We start from the raw sequence: 15,563 nt of genomic DNA on the forward strand, positions 1-15,563 counted from the left end.
CCTATGGATGTTCCTCCAGTATCTTGGATTTTACTGGGATGATGTTGACTGAATTGAAACCCTTGGGGATGCTGGACTGCTGTAGATGTGTTGAAGATATCAATTAGTCTGCGCAGTCTTTCAGTACCCAACCAGGTATGTTGCCCAGTCCCACTAACTTGTGTGGGTTCACTTTGGATCAGGTTCTCCTCACCTTGGCCAAGGTTATGCAGGGGGCCCATTCATCAGGGAGATGCAAAGCTTTCTTCAGTCTGTACTTCTCATTGAACCGTGCATAAAAGGTGTTTTATCTATCCGGAAAGGAGGCGTCGTCATCTTTAACTCACAAGTTTGTCTTGTGGTCTGTGGTGGTCTCGATGCCTTGCCGCATGCGCTTTGTTTTGCCAGTGTCACACAGCTATCTGTGGATCTTCTGTGCTTACCCATGCTTAGCGTTCCAAGTTGCATGGGAGAGTTCAGCCCTTGCTGATCTTAGTGCCTTCTTGTCTCCTGTCCTGAAGGCAACATCATGAGCTTTGAGAGGTGCCTGGACCTCTGCATTCAACCATGTTTCTGGCTAACCTTAGTTATGAAGCATTTGATCTCAGTGTCACTGAGCTTATGTACTTGATGTTTACATGGCCATGATAGGTGGCCACCTCCATGAAACAGTGGTGGTCTCAAAGCATTCCTGTAGCACTGCTGTGGCCCCCACCCCATCCATGTCCTGATCTCCATGCGAACTGGCTTAGTTCTGAATGATGGGATTACCAGAATGGATATATGATCTGAGTAACTAAGGTGGGGAACCGGAGGGGCAGTCTTGTACGCACCAGGGACATCAGTGTATACCCGATCCAGGGTGTTCTCTCTAGTGGTAAAGTTAAAATGCTACATCTACTGATTCAATTGTTAACATTAAGTAGTCTGAGATGGTGCATAAGAATTGTTAAATACCCACACATTAGTAAAGATTTCTTTATCTCGAGTAATGGATGTGCTTTAATCGGTCTTTGAAGAGAACTTTTAACTTTAGTGCTGTGATCTCACTGATGCGTTTATAGCACTAATATGTGCTGAATATTACTATCTGTGATTACATATTGTGGATTGCTGCATAAGTAATATCCATAATTGCTTAGCATTTTAAAACTCAAATTATAAGTTAAACATGTATGCATCTCTAACTTGAATTTTCAGAATCCCTGACTTTTGAAAATCTGATTTGAATTTGTTACAGTGATGGATTTTAACCACACTATCATGGATTTGCTCCTATATTTTTATATAGTAAATCTTTGATGACTTCATTTAAGTTTTATTTTATGATGGAACACATTTAAAGTAACTTTGCAATAAGGAATCGGGTTTATTCAGAGCAATTACTGTTAAACTCTGTGGGGGGGGGGAGATTAAGTGTGTGGAACTACTTTAATATTTCAAAAGGCCTTTGAGGTGTTAGATTAGAACCATAGAACATTACAGCACAGAAACCGGCCTCTTCGGTCCTTCTAGTCTGTGCTGAACCATTTTTTTGCCTAGTCCCACTGCCCTGCACCCAGTCCATAGACCCCCCCCCATACCTCTCCCATCCATGTACCTGTTCAAATTCCTCTTAAATGTTAAAATTGAGCACACATTCGCCACTTCAGCTGGAAGCTCATTCCACCACTCTCTGTGTGAAGAAGTTCCCCCTAAACTTTACCCCTTTCACTCTTGTCCTCTGGTTTGTATCTCACCTTCCCTCAGTGGAAAAGCCTATCTAGATTTACTCTGTCTATCCCCCTCAAATTTAAATACCTCTATCAGATCTCCCCTCATTCTTCTATGCTCCAGGGAATAAAGTCCTAACCTGTTTAACCTTGCCCTGTAACTCAGTTCCTAAAGTCTGGGCAACATCCTAGTAAATCTGCACTTTTTCTATCTTATTGATATCTTTCTTGTACACTGCACACAATGCTCCAAATTTTGCCTCACCAATGTCATATATAACTTTAACATAACATCCCAACTCTTGTACTCAATACTTTGATGTATTCAGGCCAATATGCCAAAAGCTCTCTTTAACCCTATCCACCTGTGAAGCCACTTTCAGGGAATTATATATCTGTATTCCCCAATTCCGCTGTTCTGCCACATTATTTAGTGCCCTACCATTTACCGTGTCTGACCTTTCTTGGTTTGTCTTTCCAAAATGCAACACCTCACACTTTAAATTCCACCTGCCATTTCTCAGCCCAGTTTTCCAGCTGGTCCAGATCCCTCTGCAACCTTGTTCGCTGTCCACCACGCCTCCAATCTTGGTGTCATTTACAAACTTGCTGATCCAATTTACCACATTGTCATCCAGATCATTGATATAGATGACAAACAACAATGGTCCCAGCACTGATCCCTGAGGCACACCACTAGTCGCAGACCTCCAGTCTGAGGAGCAATCGTCCACCACCACTCTCTGACTTCTCCCATCCAGTCATTGTTAAATCCAATTCACTACTTCTCCATGAATACCTAGCATCTGAACCTTCCTGGCTAATCTCCCATGTGAGACCTTGTCAAAGGCCTTACTAAAGTCCATGTAGACAATATCCACAGCCTTGCCTTCATCAACTTTTTTGGTAACCTCCTTGGAAAGCTCTATAAGATTGGTTAAACACTACCTACCACACATAAAGCCATGTTGACTATCCCTAATCAGTCCTTGGCTATCCAAATAATTGTATATCCAATCTCATAAAACACCTTCCAATAATTTACTTACTACTGCCATAATTTCCAGGGTTATTTTTGGGGCCTTTTTTAATCAATGTGAGCTACCCTCCAATCCTTTGGCACCACACTCGTGGCCACATTTTGTCTGATAATGATCTGAGAAGAACCTCAGGAAGTTTTTATTGATTATGTAATAGAAATGTAAAATGTTAAAATAACTAGAATTATTAAATCTAATAAATGGTTGGGTGATTTTTGTACTTGAAAGAATCATATTTCACTGAGCTGCTCTTCCTTCAAGCATATTTCCTTAGAATATAGTTAAATCTTAAGTATACTATCAGTATTCTTGTCATTTTCAAAGTGGTGCTAAGTTAATAAATTGCTCTGGCTTCCATAAAAATGTAAAATACTTTTTTGTGTCTAGAAATATTGTGTCCACGGTCAATCTGGGTTGCAAACTGGATCTGAAGACGATAGCTCTTCGAGCAAGGAATGCTGAATATAATCCAAAGGTGAGTGTTATGTCAATTCATTGGATGGGATACTACTTCCAGTGTAATGTGGGTTGATAATGATTTTGTTGTATTAAGTTATTTCACTGAACCTCAAGATTTTGGTTGAATCATTGCAGTTGAGAGAAAGCCATCTCTTTTTAAATATTTCTTTGTGTTAAGTGAAAATGTTTATTATTTCATCAATGTATGTGGGTAGGTGGGATTAAGAGAGCCAAGAATAACTGTTTTGACTACTTTTTCCACCCTGCGTTTGAAAGTTCTGGTTTTGTATCTTTATTCTTTTCACATTTCATCTCAAGTTGATACAATGCCACAGTTGGTAGAGCTGCTGCTTCATAGCTCCAGCAATTTAGTTTTGATCTTGACTTTTGTTCCTGAATCTGCATCCTCTCTGGTATTCCAATTTCCTCCTACATCAAAAGAGTATCTGGGTTTTTGGGTTAATTGGCCCCAGTAACTTATTCCTAATGTGTATATGATCAATAGAATCATGAAAATGGGTGAGGGGTAGTTGATGGGAAGTGTGGCAAGAACAAAATGGGTTAACATAGGATTAGTGGAAATTCATGGATTGCTAAGGAGGCAGTGAGTCAAAGGCCCTGTTTCCTTGTTAGATCTCTATAATTCTGAGGCCAGTTCGCATTTATATCATGGGGACCAGGTACAATTTGGCTTGGGATCTACAAAATGTGAAGTTCTGGCAAAGAAATTCATGATTTTACATAACTCATCAATTAAGCACTCTCATACCTCCCCCACAAATGGTATTTTGGAATATAAAAGATATATTTGAAGGTGAAGGTTATTGTGAATGGAACAATTTTAACTTGAAGTTGTCCAATTTTAGTATAAAGTGCTCAATGACCAGAAAAATGTGAAAGAATCTCAGGGTTGTATGTGATGTCATGCATGTACACCGACAATAAATTTGAGCTTGATCAATGAAATCAAGTTACCCTGAACTCTGCTCCTTATCCTCTATCTTTTCTAGGTCTGTCTAACATTCTGCCATATCCTGAGATTCTCAGTAATAATAGACCATATAAGAAAGTTGTAGTATTGGCATCAATGTAACAGTGTTTAAATCTTTTTTAGCGATTTGCTGCTGTCATCATGAGAATTCGGGAACCTCGCACAACTGCGCTTATTTTCAGCTCAGGGAAAATGGTGTGTACAGGTGCAAAAAGGTATGGTCATTGGTTTTAATCATATTATTGACAAAGGTATTGATTTGCAAAAATAGTAGTCCCATTGTGAATCTTTTCAGTGCTTTTAAAGTTTTTTCTCCGACTTGCTAATCAAATGAACATTAATGTGTGTTTTGGGAGGAGTCACGTGATGGAGTAGTGGCCGGACGGTGAACTCCAGCCCTCTCCAGAAAAGTCGGGAAAAACGAGAGAAAATACAAAGGCACAGAAATACAAGTTAAAGAAAAGTGAATATAAAGGTGGAAAGAAGATGGAGACAAAAGGAGAAAAATCAAAATCAACGGAAAGAAGAGAGGAAGAGAAGACAACAGAGGAAAAAGGTGAAGGCCTTACCTGTCCGAAGAGGCCCGCTGCGGAGAGAAGACCCCACTACCTCAGGTCGGTAGAAAGAGAACTACAACAATGGCTCACAGAGCCGAGTAAAAGTGCGCAACCGCGCATGCGCGACTCCTCGCGCATGCGCGATGCGCATACAAAAAAACACACCGACGGGAGGGGGGACCAGCTGGGGAGTCGATCTCCACAGCCGGCAACGACAGCTGCAGAACACCTGCAGCAAGAAGACACCACAGAAGACAATGGAAACAAGAAAGAAGAGGAGGAAAGGGCAGCAAAGAAACAACAGATGGTCAACCTAGAGGAAGAAGAAGAGGAAGAGGAAGAGTACAGGGAAATAGAAGAAGAAAAGATAGGCAAGGTAAAGGAGGTACTTGCTCTTGTTAGAGGATACATGGAGTCATTTAAAGAATGGCAAACACAGGAATTCAATGATTTAAGAAGAAGAATAAACAACACAGAAAAGAAAATAAATAAAATGGATATGACCTTAACAGAAATGGGGAAAAAAATGGACAAGATGGAAGAACGGGCAATAGCAGCAGAAATGGAGGTAGAAGACTTAAAAAAGAAATTGGAGGAATCTAATAAAAAAACTAAAGAGACACAAGAATTACTAGCCCAAAAAATAGATATAATGGAAAATTATAACAGAAGAAATAACATAAAGATAGTGGGCCTTAAGGAAGATGTAGAAGGCAAGAATATGAGGGAGTTTATAAAAGAATGGATCCCTAAGGCCCTAGGATGTCCAGAACTACAGCAAGAAATGGAAATAGAAAGGGCACATAGAGCATTGGCCCCTAAACCACAACCACAACAAAAACCAAGATCTATTGTAGTAAAATTCCTAAGATATACTACAAGAGAAAAGGTGCTGGAGAAGACAATGGAAAAAGTAAGAGAGGGCAACAAACCACTGGAGTATAAAGGGCAAAAAATCTTCATTTATCCAGATATAAGCTTTGAACTCCTAAAGAAGAGAAAAGAGTTCAATGCAGCAAAAGCGATTTTATGGAAGAAAGGATATAAATTTACACTGAAGCATCCTGCGGTATTGAAAATATTTATTCCAGGACAACAAAACAGACTATTCTCGGATCCAGAAGAAGCACGAAAATTTGCAGAACAATTACAAAAATAGACTGAGGGATGAAGACGGGTAATGAGAGCAAAAATTATCACGATTGATATGTATGTGGGTAAAGACAAAAATAGACTGAGGGATGAAGACGGGTAAGGAGGGTAAAAATGACCACGATTGATATGTATGCGGGTAAAGAGGTATAAGAGTGAATAGAGACAACGGGCATATGTGAAAGTATCTGTAATTAGAGGAAAACATAGAAAGTATAGACAAGAATTAATAAGGGAAGGTAATGGAATAGAGAGAATAAGGAGGGAACTAAAAGAGTGACCTTTGTGACATATAAAAAACGAAATCTTTTCTGGGGGGGGCTGGGTGGGGGGAAAAGAGCGGTCACTGCAAAATCAGTTGACGCTTGCGAGTGGATTCGCAAATCCAAATGGAGAGGGGAGATGTGGTTGTCCGACAAGGGATAAAGGGCAACTCAGGAGGGGAAGGGGAGATTGGGGATAAAGAAGATAGAAATAGGAGAATAAGGAAAATGTTGGATGTTGTAGGAATGTTGTCTGGTAAAGAGTTGAAAATAAGAAAACAGAAATGGAAAAGGAGGAAAGGTAATGATGGAAAAACGGAAAGAGAAGATAAACAAAATATAAAATGGCTACGCTGAACTATATGACTCTAAATATTAATGGAATACATAACCAAATTAAAAGGAAGAAACTACTAAATTTACTGAAAAAGGAAAAAATAGATATAGCATTTGTCCAAGAAACACATTTAACTGAATTGGAGCACAAGAAATTAAAGAGAGATTGGGTAGGACATGTAACAGCAGCATCGTATAATTCAAAAGCAAGAGGAGTGGCTATATTAATTAGCAAAAATGTGCCATTTAAAATAGAAGAGGAAATAATAGATCCAGCAGGGAGATATGTTATGATAAAATGTCAGATATATTCAGAGCTTTGGAATCTACTTAATATATATTCACCTAACGAAGAAGATCAAAAGTTTATGCAAGATATCTTTTTGAAGGTAGCTAATACGCAAGGGAACATACTAATAGGAGGGGATTTCAATCTGAATTTGGATCCAAATATGGATAAAACGGGGAAAAAAATTAACAGGAAGAACAAAGTAACCAAATTTATAATTAAATCAATGCAAGAAATGAAACTTGTGGACATATGGAGGAAACAAAACCCAAAAGAAAAGGAATACTCATACTACTCGACTAGACATAAAACATACTCAAGGATAGACCTATTCCTGTTATCAGCCCACATACAAGGGAGAGTTAGGAAAACGGAATATAAAGCTAGACTATTATCGGACCACTCACCCCTGTTATTGGCAATAGAGCTAGAAGACATCCCTCCAAGAATGTATAGATGGAGATTAAACCCCATGCTACTTAAAAGACAGGATTTTAGAGAATTTATTGAAAAACAATTAAAAATGTACTTTGAAGTAAATACGGAATCAGTGGAAGATAAGTTTATACTATGGGACGCAATGAAAGCATTCATTAGAGGGCAAATAATAAGTTATGCAACCAAGATGAAGAAGGACTATAATCAGGAAACAGAGCAGTTGGAAAGGGAAATAATAAACATAGAAAAAAAATTAGCAATAAAGGAAGATACAACCAAAAGAAGAGAATTGGCGGATAAAAAAATAAAATATGAAACATTACAAACATATAAGGTGGAGAAGAATATAATGAAGACAAAACAGAAATATTATGAACTAGGGGAAAAAACACACAAAATCCTAGCATGGCAGCTTAAGACAGAGCAAACTAAGAAAACGGTATTGGCAACAAGGAAAAAAGACAAACAAATTACATATAATCCAAAAGAAATTAAGGAAAACTTCAGAGAATTCTATGAACAATTATACCGAACCGAAAACGAAGGGAAAGAAGGGAAAATAGATGAATTTTTGACTAAAATTGAACTACCAAAACTACAAATAGAGGAACAAAATAAATTAACAGAACCATTTGGAACAGTAGAAATACAAGAGATAATAAAAAATTTACCAAATAATAAGACACCAGGAGAGGATGGACTCCCAATAGAATTCTACAAAACATTTAAAGACCTAATAATACCGCCCCTCCTGGATGTAATCAACCAGATTGATGAGACACAAAACTTACCAGATTCATGTAAAACAGCAATAATTACAGTGATACTAAAACAAGGGAAAGATCCACTCTCACCAGCGTCATATAGACCAATATCTTTGCTAAACACAGATTATAAGATAATAGCTAAACTATTAGCGAACAGATTAGCAGAACAGGTACCGAAAATGGTAAATTTAGACCAAACTGGATTTATCAAAAAAAGACGCACAACAGACAATATTTGTAAATTTATTAACTTAATTCATGCAGTAGAAGGAAATAAAGCACCGGCAGTAGCAGTTGCTTTAGACGCAGAGAAGGCCTTCGACAGAGTAGAATGGAATTACTTGTTCAAAGTATTGCAAAAATTCAGTTTACCGGAGAAGTATATTAATTGGATTAAAGCATTATATAAGGGACCGTTAGCGAAAGTGACAGTAAATGGACATGTATCAAAGCAATTTAACTTAAGCAGGTCAACGCGGCAGGGATGCCCACTATCACCATTATTGTTTGCGCTAGCTATAGAACCACTAGCAGAATCGATAAGAAGAGATAATAATATAAAAGGAATAAAAATAAAAGACAGGGAATATAAAATCAGTCTGTTTGCGGATGATGTGATAGTGTACTTAACAGAACCAGAACTATCAATAAAAGAACTATATAAGAAATTGAAGGAATATGGAGAAGTGTCGGGATACAAGATAAACGTAAATAAAAGTGAAGCAATGCCTATGAATAACGCGGATTTCTCAAAATTTAAGGAGGAATCCCCATTCAGATGGCAAACGCAGGCAATAAGATACCTAGGTGTGCAAATAAACAAAAATCTAGGCCAATTATATAAACTCAATTACAATCCACTAATGAAAAAACTACAGGATGATTTAGAGCATTGGAAAGAGCTACCACTAACACTGATAGGAAGGATAAACTGTATTAAAATGAACATTTTTCCAAGGATACTATACTTATTTCAGGCATTGCCAATACAACTGACAGAAAAATTCTTCAAAGAGTTAAAGAAAATAATAAGGAGATTTTTATGGAGAGGGGGGAAACCGAGGATAGCACTAGACAAATTAACAGAATGGTATAAACAAGGAGGCTTACAATTGCCAAACTTCAAAAATTATTATAGAGCCGCACAATTAAGGTACCTATCAGATTTTTATCAAACAAGGGAAAAACCAGACTGGACGAGACTAGAATTAGATAAAATAGGGGAAAAGATACCTGAACACATATTATATAAATGGGACGAAAAATTGGTACAACATAGAACTTCTCCAGTATTACACCATCTCCTCAATATATGGAAGAAGATACATGTAGAAAGAAATAAAATAAATTACCAAATACCAAAACTAATATTGACGCAAAATAAGCTACTCCCTTTTACAATAGACAACCTTGCCTTTAGAAAATGGGAAAAAAAAGGGATTAAAAGAATAGAAAATTGTTTTTCAGGAAGTAGATTCTTATCCTTTGAACAAATGAGAGATAAGTACAATATAACGGGAGATACAGCGCTGGCATATTACCAACTGAGATCCTACTTGAAAGATAAATTAGGAAGCAACTTGAGTTTACCAGAGGGAAGTAACCTTGAATATGTGATTACAGATACAATGTTAATCAAAAGATTTATAAAAAATATGTATATTAAACTGCAAGAAAAGGAAAATGAGGAAACAAATGGTAAAACTAAACAAAAATGGGAACAAGATTTAAATATAAAGATAAAAAAGGAAACATGGGAGAAGTTATGCTCTGGAACGATGAGAAATACAATAAATACGAGGCTGCGTATGATACAATATAATTGGTTACACAGACTATACATTACACCGCAAAAGTTAAATAAATGGGACCCAACAGTATCTGATAGATGTTTTCGATGTAAAAAAGAAAGGGGAACAACAATTCATGCAATCTGGACATGTGAGAGAGTAGAAAAATTTTGGGATGATCTCAATCAGATATTAAATAAAATAACAGAAAACAATATACCAAAGAATCCAGAGATCTTTCTCCTAAGTAACATAAAAAATAAAGAATTTGGAATTGACTTGGAGGATGCACAAAAAAGATTTGTTAAGATAGCCCTAGCTGTAGCAAAAAAATGTATTATGTCAACCTGGAAATTGGAAGATAATTTGAAAATACAACAATGGTATATAGAAATGAATAAATGTATTCCATTAGAAAAAATAACATATAGTTTAAGAAATAATATCGAAATATTCGAACAAGTATGGGAGCCTTACATTAAATACAATAGCGAAAACCTACCGGGAACAAACATTACCTAAGTTGATGGAAGGAGAAGAGAAGAAAAAAATGGACTCAGTAGAATTTCTGGTGTATTTTTGTTGAATGACAACATTGTCTAACTGAATTAATGCAACCTAGATTGTATAACTAAAATGGATGAGAGGGGGGAGGGATGGGGGGGTGGCTTGGGAGGAGGGAGGGGGGAGGGAGAAAAAGTCACTGTAAATGTGTGGAAAAGAAAAAGTGTATATCATGGCTATTGTGATTTATGGTGTGAAAAATAAAAAATTAAAAAAAAAAAAAAAAAAAAAAAAAAAAAAAAATGTGTGTTTTGGAACTAAATGGAAGTAGTCTACCCATTCCTTTTACTGCACATTCTTCCTGCATAATCTTATAAGTGGCAATAACTGTGTTTTAGGCATTAATCCTTTCAAACTTGATGATCTTAATTTTCCCAGAATCCTTGCTCAAAACAATCCAAGCTTCCATAATCTCTCTGCGTCACCAAGTTCCACTTGCTTGTGAATTTATTTCTTTCACTTTTTAACTCTACACTATCATTCCTATTCAAAACAGCTTTGAGTCACAGTTTTACAGCACTGAAACAGGTCTTTTATCCAACTTGCCCGTGCAAACCAAGTTGTTTAAAATAATCAATGGGAAGTCGGTTATCTGAAATTAGCGCAGAATCTAGATGAACGAGGAATGTGGGCCAAATAATGGCAGATGGGATTTACTTTGAGACAGTTGTGAAGTAAATAGTAATCGACCTTTTCCCGGGATAGTGAAATCTAAAACTAGAGGATGTAGATTTCAGGTGAAGGAGAAAAATTTAAAAGAGACCTGAAGATCACCTTTTTTTCACACTGAGATTTATATGTTTGTTGAATGAGTTTCCAGAGAAAGTGGTAGAGGTACTTATAGTTGTAATGTTTAAAAGGCATTTAGACAGTTAAATCTGCAGTAGGGGAAATGAATGAGACTACCCTTAAGGAAGAAAATAGTACGGCATCTGGAGATAAATTGTCTTTTTAGGTCAACATATCATGGATTCAGGAAATGAAGGTCATGTTTGAGAAATTTACTGCAGTTCTGAGTATGTAATGAGCATAATGGATGGAAGTGACAGGTGGATGTTGTGTGCTTGGATTTTTCAAAAGGTGTTCCATAAGGTGCCACATAAAAGACATTAAAGTTTATAATCATATAACCATTTACAGCACAGAAACAGGCCATGTTGGCCCTTCAAGTCCGCGCCAGTTCACTTGAACAACTCCACTAGCTCCTCCCCCCCGCACCCCCCTCGCTCTCCACCCATAACCTTCCAACCCCCTCACATCCATGTACACATCCAACCTTCTCTTAAATGACAGAAGGGACCCTGCCACAACTATATCTTCTGGAAGATCATTCCATTCTGCCTCCACTCTCTGAGTGAAAAAGCATCCTCTAACATTTCTCCTAAAATTTTGCCCCCTTACTCTTAACTTATGCCCTCTTGTTCCAACCTCCCCTGCCCTCAGGGGAGTCTATTTGCATCTAGTCTATCCCTTTCATAATTTTAAATACCTCTATCAAATCCCCTCTTAGCAGTCTACGTTCCAATGAATAAAGTCCCAGTCTCCTTAATCTTTCTCCGTACTCCAGATGCTGTAAGCCAGGCAACATCCTTGTAAATCTTCTCTGCACCCTCTCCACCTTAGCTATATCCTTTCTATAATTTGAAGACCAGAACTGAACACAATACTCTAAACCTGGTCTCACCAAAGCCTTAAACAGCGGCAGCATCACTTCCAGCTCCTTTATATTATGATTTATGAAGGCCAGCATACCATATGCCTTCTTAACCACTCTGTCTACATGGGAATCCACCTTCAATGAACTCTGTACCAGAACCCCCTCCCAGGTCCCTCTTCTGCGTACCTCAATGCCCTCCCCTTAACTGCATATGCCCTATTTTGGTTAATTTTTCCAAAATGCAGCACCTTGCACTTGTCTACATTAAATTCCATCTGCCATCTTTCAGCCCTCTGAAGGATTCAAACCAAATCCTTCTGTAATCCAAGAAAACCTTGCTCACTATCCACCACTCCCTCTATTTTTGTATCATCTGCATATTTGCTTACCCGTTAACCACACCCAAATCATTAATATAAATGATAAAACAACAAGGGACCCAGCACCGACCGATCCTTGAGGCACCCTGCTTGTCATAGCCTTCCAACCTGACAGACAGTTGTCCACCATGACTCTCTGCTGTCCATCTTCCAGCCATCTCTGAACCCATGTCACTATCTCTCTATTAATCCCTAGTAACTGAACCTTCCTTAACCTTTCGTGTGGAACCTTATCAAAAGCCTTACTAAAATCCAAATAGATCACATCAACTGTCCTACCCTTATCCACTTTTTGTCACCTCCTCAAAAAACTCAACAAGGTTCATCAAACATGACTTTCCCTTTACAAAACCATGCTGGGTGCCCCTAACCAATCCCTGCCTATCCAGATATGGGTATATATTATCTTGGAGAATACCTTCCATAACTTTCCCCACAACTGAAGTCAAATTTACTGGCCGATAATTATTTGGCCTGCACCATATGCCTTTTTTAAACAATGGAACAACATTTGCAACCCTCTAATCCCACGGCACCACACCCTCACTCTCAAAGCCCCCGCTATTTGCTCCCTGGCCTCCCTTAATGTCCTGGGAAAAATCCCATCAGGACCAGGAAACATCCACCTAGGAAACATCCCTAGAACCTCCAAAACCCTCACTTTACTAATCCCTATCCTCTCCATAACTAAGCCACTTGCCTCACTTATCTCATATAGCCCAATGTCCCTTTTTCTCGCGAATACAGACGAGAGAAAAAAAATCGTTCAATATCTCGCCCATCTCATACAGTTCCTCACATAGTCCACTGGTCCCATCATCCAGTGGACCTACTCTATCCTTAACCCTCCTTTTACTGTTCACGTATCTAAAAACCTTTTAGATTTACTTTCACCTTATTAGCTATGGAGTCCTCATATCTTCTTTTTGCCTTTTTAATTTCCCTCTTAACATTCTTCTTGCAATCTAAATAATGATCATACATCTCCTCAATCCTCTGTTACTTATATTTAAGATAGGCCTCCCTCTTGTCCCGAACCAACTTCCTAATTTTTCTAGAAAAGTTCAGCTCCCTTAAACTTTTGATCTTGCCTTTCAGCCGGACTGGAACATAAAAATCCTGTACTCTCAAAATCTCACCCTTATATCCCCTCCAATTTTCCTCTACATCCTTTCTGGCAAAAAGATCAGCCCACACAACTCTCTGCAAATCCCTTCTCATTTCTTCAAATCCGGCCTTCCCTCACTTGAAGACCTTTGACTTCAGGCCCGACCTATCCCTTTCCATAATTAAGCTAAAGGACCCGTGATCACTGGATCCGAAGTTCTCCCCAACGCTCACCTCCGTCACCTGCCCTATTTTTGTTCCCAAACAACAGATCTTACACTGCTCCTCCTCTAGTGGGCATCTCAACATATTGCTGCAAAAAGCAGTCCTGAACATATTGTACAAATACTAAGCCATCCTGCCCTCTTACTGACTGCTTCCCAATCTATGTTTGGACAATTGAAATCCCCAACCAACACCACCCTATTTCTACTGCGCATCTCAGCTATTTCCTTGCACATTTACTCTTCTAGTTCCCTTTCCCCATTTGGAGGCCTATAATATAACCCTATAATAGTAACCTCACCCTTCTTATTCTTTAGTTCTACAAACACTGCCTCCCTCGATAAGCCCTCCAGTCTATCTTGCCTCAGCACCGCTGTAATATCTTACCTGACAAGTAATGCTACACCCCCCCCCCCTCCTTTCTCCACCAATTTGTCACATTTAAAGCAGCAAAATCCTGGAATATTTAACTGCCAGTCACAACCCTCCTTCAACCACGTCTCGCTAATGGCCACAACATCATAATGCCACATGTCAATCCACACCTTTAGCTCATCCAACTTCCTTACAACACTCCTTGCATTGAAATAAATACATCTCTGAGATCTCCCACATCCTACCTTCTGCCTATCACCCTTTCTACCATTCTTACAATTGTCATTATAGCATCTATTTCTTCCTGACCTTCCACCCTCAAATTATTTAAATATGCCCCTTTCCTCTGCCTACAAACTCTCTCCCTGCTGTCAAATTATAATTGTAGTCAACAATTTTGCTATTTCTATTATAAATAGTTATTCTGTAAGTTGATCTCACAAAAATAATATGGAATCAACTGTTAAGAATTTGATAGAAATACAATTATGAAATCAAAATTAGTGCCTTGTTGAGTAGAATCATTGTCAATGTGCGAAAGGGCTTTTCAATCCATTGCACTTCTTTGCATTTTACTTTTTTTTAATTTGCATTTGATTTGCCTCTGTCATTTGCTCTAATTCTGATAATCTTGCTCTTTTATGTTTCCATGTTCTTTAGAATTGTGAATATCCTGAGAAAGTATTCTGCTTGCATCGATTTAGAATAGTGAGTTGAATTAGCATTAAAAATTGTACTTCCCTTTTCCAAATTAGGAACTTTCAAAGAAGTGCATGAAAAGTCATTGGTTCCCAGATTTTAAGAGTGTTACTTTTATCTGTTTAGAAAATTAAACAAAAGAAAAAGGTTGTAAAGTTTCGCCAGCTCGCCACTTTTATATCAGTGATTTTAAAAAAAGAAAACGCTGGAAGTATCTTGGACAGAATCTACATGTGGATATTTATCACCATTAGCTCAATTAGTATTCATCCTTGTGTTTTGTTCCAGTGAAGAACAGTCTCGATTGGCTGCAAGAAAATATGCCAGAGTTGTCCAGAAGTTGGGATTTCCAGCCAAGTTTCTGGATTTTAAAATTCAAAACATGGTCGGCAGCTGTGATGTGAAATTTCCCATTCGCCTCGAAGGGCTGGTACTCACTCATCAGCAGTTTAGCAGGTAGGAAACAGGGTAGATGTTTAATCTGTAACCCAAAGGCAAATCCTAAAATTGTTTTTGTGAAGATCAGTGGGTGCTATTCATGCCTTAAATCAGAAGTTTATTTTTATCCCCTTCTATCAACCTATTGAAATAGTCTAACTACCAACAATCAGGATTGTTACATTCTGAGAGGTGCCTTCCTTATATTGTCTTATTAATTTTTCTCTTTTCATTTGACCTCGATTTGTTTCAATATTTACTGCAGCCAAATAAGTTTTCTAAGAAAAATTAAGCACTGGTGATCAGGGGCAATTTGGAAAACAATTAGCCATTTATTCCTCTCAC

At 38.0% G+C, this 15,563-nt stretch overlaps 1 protein-coding gene across 2 annotated transcripts in view; it reads left to right on the forward strand.

The window, feature by feature from the left end:
* tbp (TATA box binding protein) overlaps window positions 1–15,563 on the forward strand; it is a 61,163-nt gene that overhangs the window by 37,157 nt on the left and 8,443 nt on the right. For both annotated transcript variants that reach the window (XM_069885078.1, XM_069885079.1), the window contains exons 4-6: window positions 3,119–3,206; window positions 4,305–4,396; window positions 15,069–15,236. In XM_069885078.1, coding sequence (XP_069741179.1) covers window positions 3,119–3,206; window positions 4,305–4,396; window positions 15,069–15,236 — 348 coding nt within the window. The remainder of the gene's footprint in view (window positions 1–3,118; window positions 3,207–4,304; window positions 4,397–15,068; window positions 15,237–15,563) is intronic.

This window comes from Narcine bancroftii, chromosome 6, assembly GCF_036971445.1.
Source record: "Narcine bancroftii isolate sNarBan1 chromosome 6, sNarBan1.hap1, whole genome shotgun sequence".
Classification (NCBI taxonomy): domain Eukaryota; kingdom Metazoa; phylum Chordata; class Chondrichthyes; order Torpediniformes; family Narcinidae; genus Narcine; species Narcine bancroftii.